The sequence below is a fragment of the Morus notabilis genome, unplaced genomic scaffold (genome assembly GCF_000414095.1).
Source record: "Morus notabilis unplaced genomic scaffold, ASM41409v2 Scaffold1436, whole genome shotgun sequence".
NCBI classification, from domain to species: Eukaryota; Viridiplantae; Streptophyta; class Magnoliopsida; order Rosales; family Moraceae; genus Morus; species Morus notabilis.
Genome location: NW_010361010.1, coordinates 296313 through 300351, shown reverse-complemented (window position 1 = coordinate 300351; position 4039 = coordinate 296313). Strand labels below are relative to the sequence as shown.

Below are 4039 nucleotides of genomic sequence, written 5' to 3'. Positions count from 1 at the left end.
TATATGTATTTATCCGAGGCCTAAATGGATTTAATCCCCGTGTATGACAAATTGCGTTTGGAGAGAAAACAAACCAATGGATTTTAGACGAACAGCAATCAATGGATTCATCTGAAAGTTACCATAACAGAAAATAACAAGTCAAATCATCAAGATTATCATAAACACAAAGGCAAGGGGATTTTAGAAAAAATCTGTGAGCTTGAAGCTAAAAATGTCAAATTGTGGGGAACTATTTATACATTTTACTTGATAACGATTACATCAAGATAATTGAGACCACAAACATTCACTTCATTTTTTTTTTTTTTTGGTCCTCTTTGTTTTTCAGTGTCATTCTAAACAAATCATCTCTTTTCAATCAAGATTTTTACAGATTCTTGAAGGGTCTTATAAAGTGAAGCACTATCCACCATTAAGGTGAAAAAAAATATCCAATATGCCCCTAAATTTCTCGTTATCCAATTTGCTAACTAGAATTCTTCATGAGGAATGCTACTATACATCCTAAAATACCACCAGCAACAACCTGCAGCAAATAAAATCTAGGTCAAACATAGAGACCAACCAATATGTACAAATTTCGAGAATACAAAAATGGAAATTTGACGAACCTGCAATGGAGTGTGACCGAGCGAATCTCGTAGAGGTCGACAATTAGAGACGGGATGTTCTGGGGGTAGCTCACATACTATCTGATTTAATAACTGCAATGAGCAACATAGTACTGATCAGTCATAATTATGGAAAATTCTCTTAAGCAAGCACAGACATCTTGAAACTTTAATGTCAGAGAACGACTTTTGTCGCATAATACTTGAGAAAAGGAAAAGAAGAGCTAAGAAATGGTGACCAACATTTCAACTAAGACAACTAAAATGCCCAAAAGACAAGAAGAGAAAAGCAGCTGGAGCTCTGAACTACAAATGCTTAGTACGATCACATATTCCCAAGTCCATTCAACACACTCATAGAGAGTTTTGGAAACGTGAAAATCTATATACAGTAGGAGAATATAGAAAGCGGGAACTATACTTACTTCAGCTTGGCGACCGGCATGGAGTCTTACACCAGAAGCATCATACATTACCTGCAAGTAAATTAAAAATAAAATAAAAAGTTAAAACATATAGGCAGATAATTTCAGATGAATTCTAGCACAAGTTGGAACCATCTGTGGGAACTAAATAAGAGATGAGATGATAATACAAATGACAAAATCCATTTGTCTCATTTGTCATTTGTCATTTGGACAATTGAGTGCCATTAAGATATAGTAATACTAACATAGTTTAATTTTTTTCAGAAAACTTCCTTTTATTATAGGCAGTCAAATACAAAGGAAAGAGGATAAGAAATAAGCAATACAAATATACAAGACAAATAAAATAAGAACAAAATAAGGAAATCCCAAGGAACAGTAACATCCAATTATATCCATCCTATTGATATAGTTATCAGAGAAAATGGATGGCCCTTGAAGCTAATGGATGGTCCATTAACGCCCACAGTGAAGCTAAGAAATTTGCCTTCTCAAAGATGTCCAAAACCTCCAATCCCTTACCTTCAAAAATTCTAGAATTTCTTTCCATTCAAATTGTGCGAAGAAGTGAAATCACCATACCTCCCACAAAAACTTTGCCATTTTATTGGAACCGAATCCAAATCAGAACGTGAATCCTACCATCTTCTAGGGCGATTTGCGATGGTTAGGGAATACCCACAGAAAACCTGCCTCATTCAACAATTTATGCCATAAAACACAAAACCACTTTACAATGCAATAAAAGATGATCTATTGATTCCCCATCACTTCGACATAAGACACACCATGAAGGAGAAAGAGTGAAATGAGGATTTCTTCCACAAGCAACTTATAACCGAGAGATCACGTTAAATTTTATAAATAGAATGACCACAGATGTATATAAGTATCATGACTTGGCTCAATTGTCACTAACATGCTTTTTTTTCCGAACCAACAAACTTAACCAAAAGCCAGATGCTAGACTCAAATCAGAAGTAAAATTAGACTACTAAACCACGAGTTAAAAGACTAATGACATTATTCAACGTCACCAATCACAATGAGGAAGAAAAATATAGTAAGATCTAGGAGCGAACTGATATTAGAAACAAAAGATATTCCAGCATCAGATTAAGCATCTTGTACTCGAACTATAAAAGAGCATAAAATGATCAACCATGCACACACAAATGAATGAACAAGACCTGGTTATGGGTTACATACAACACATGCCAAGACGACGGCAATGGCAAATGCGGGTCCTCCGGTCCCTTCTTCGAAACCAATAGCGGCTGCAAGTGCTGTCACGGTAGCTGAGTGCGAAGAGGGCATTCCTCCTGACCCGAGCAATCTTCTAGAATCCCATCTCTTCTCCTTGTACCTGCACTCATATGAGATAATATTCAGAGACCACGCAAACCATTACAAGTAACAAAGATAGCAGAGACAATAAGAAACAAAAACAAGTACTTTTATTAACCAAACGATATTAAGATCCAAGTAAAATGCTACACTACTTATAGTATGGTAAACTTATGGATAATGACACGGATGCCAAATTATCTACCAAAAGTTTTATATAGGTTACATGGCAAGTGACCGAGATAATCTGAGTACGTCACATTCTACCCTTATAGTCCTACTTTTTACTATCAAATAAAAATGATTAGACAAGTAGAGAGTGACATATACTTTTGAAATTTCAAGTTTTACACCTAATTTTCTGAAAATTTTCAACTGTGACCTCATTCAATAGTTGAAATTTATAACTATATCCCGCAATATAACAAAATATCATCTCTTTTTTATTTTTTAAATTCTGCCCCACTGAAAAATTATTTTGGCTCCGAATTACAAGTAAATTGTCATGTTTCAACTGAATATTCAATTTATACAATTTATCATAAAAGAAAAAAGAAATAATTCATTAGTCCTATCACTTGGTAAAAAATTGGATAGATAACTTGGAATCCCCAACATGATCCAAGATTAATTTCACATGTAATTTGCACAGACCAAAAACAATAACAATCCTTTATATTCATAAACTAACAGCAATTTGAAACAGAAATGAAAGTTGAAAAAATTAAATATTCGCTTTGAACTGAGGAGTTACAAAATGAAAGCTAGTTCAAATCAGGGGACATAATTTTCAATCAAACCCATCACATATCTAGGAAATCTGAATAACCCTTTGACACCCATGAAGCGAAATAGCTATTCAACGAAGTACAACGTTCGAAAACCAAATTTGAGAATCGTACCAGGTGGTGAAGAGCTTGAGAAACTGAGCGAGAGCGAAGGCGAGGAACGCGGAGAGGAGAGGGAGGTTGGACGGGATGATGGACGGCTCCGATGCCGCCGATCGGAAGCTCGATGACGCATCGGCGGTCGTGATCACCTCCACCATTTGGGGATTCGAGCTCGGAGAAAGAAAAAAATGGCGATGAACGCTTGGAATCGGTCGTTGCGTAGCAGTTGTTATTTTTTTTATTTTTTTTCCTGAAAGAAATTATTCATTCGTTTTCGTTTCGGTTCTGATTCATTTTTGATTGGTAGTTAGCAAGTAGGTTCTCAAGTCTCAACCACGTTTTTAATTTTGATTTTCTATTAAAAAATAAATAATAATAAAACCGTGGATATTCAATTTTCCTTTTTTTAATTAAATATATGGATTTTTTTTTTTATAGTGGATCAATAGATGGATTTTTTTTTTATGTAGTCGAATTTTTATTTACATTTTTATCTTTTAAACTTAAAAATTCTAATTGTACTCTTAGGCCTCGTTCACTTCGCGGATTCGAGCTTTCAATTCGAACTGAGATGTAACATTTTTTGAGAGCTTTTCACTGTAGTAGAAAAAGTTAGATGTGACATTTTCTGAGAGTTTTTTACTGTAAAAACCTAAAATTAAAAACTCGAATCGGTGAAATGAACGAGGCCAACGTTTTGAATTAAAGTTCCGCTTAATTTTTTCTATAAGAACTTTTGTTAACAATAGACGTAAAAAGA

The 4039-nt window shown here is 34.6% G+C and overlaps 1 protein-coding gene across 1 annotated transcript; it reads right to left on the bottom strand.

The window, feature by feature from the left end:
* Positions 1 to 222: 222 nt before the first annotated feature.
* On the bottom strand, positions 223 to 3572 carry LOC21395684 (uncharacterized membrane protein YuiD). Its single transcript, XM_024165436.1, has 5 exons — positions 3292 to 3572; positions 2252 to 2408; positions 1040 to 1090; positions 615 to 707; positions 223 to 529 (listed from the first exon to the last, which is right to left on the bottom strand). Exons 1-5 carry the CDS (start codon positions 3435 to 3437, stop codon positions 470 to 472), a joined length of 507 nt encoding a protein of 168 aa, XP_024021204.1. The 5' UTR covers positions 3438 to 3572; the 3' UTR covers positions 223 to 469.
* Positions 3573 to 4039: the final 467 nt, after the last annotated feature.

Excerpts from the sequence above, each read along its gene's own strand:
- LOC21395684 (XM_024165436.1), bottom strand. The coding sequence starts at position 3,437 with ATGGTGGAGGTGATCACGACCGCCGATGCGTCATCGAGCTTCCGATCG. Across the intron at positions 1,091-2,251 it reads CCGTCGTCTTGGCATGTGTT|GTAATGTATGATGCTTCTGG; the intron begins GTATGTAACCCA and ends ATTTACTTGCAG. Across the intron at positions 530-614 it reads TCGGTCACACTCCATTGCAG|GTTGTTGCTGGTGGTATTTT; the intron begins GTTCGTCAAATT and ends TATTTGCTGCAG.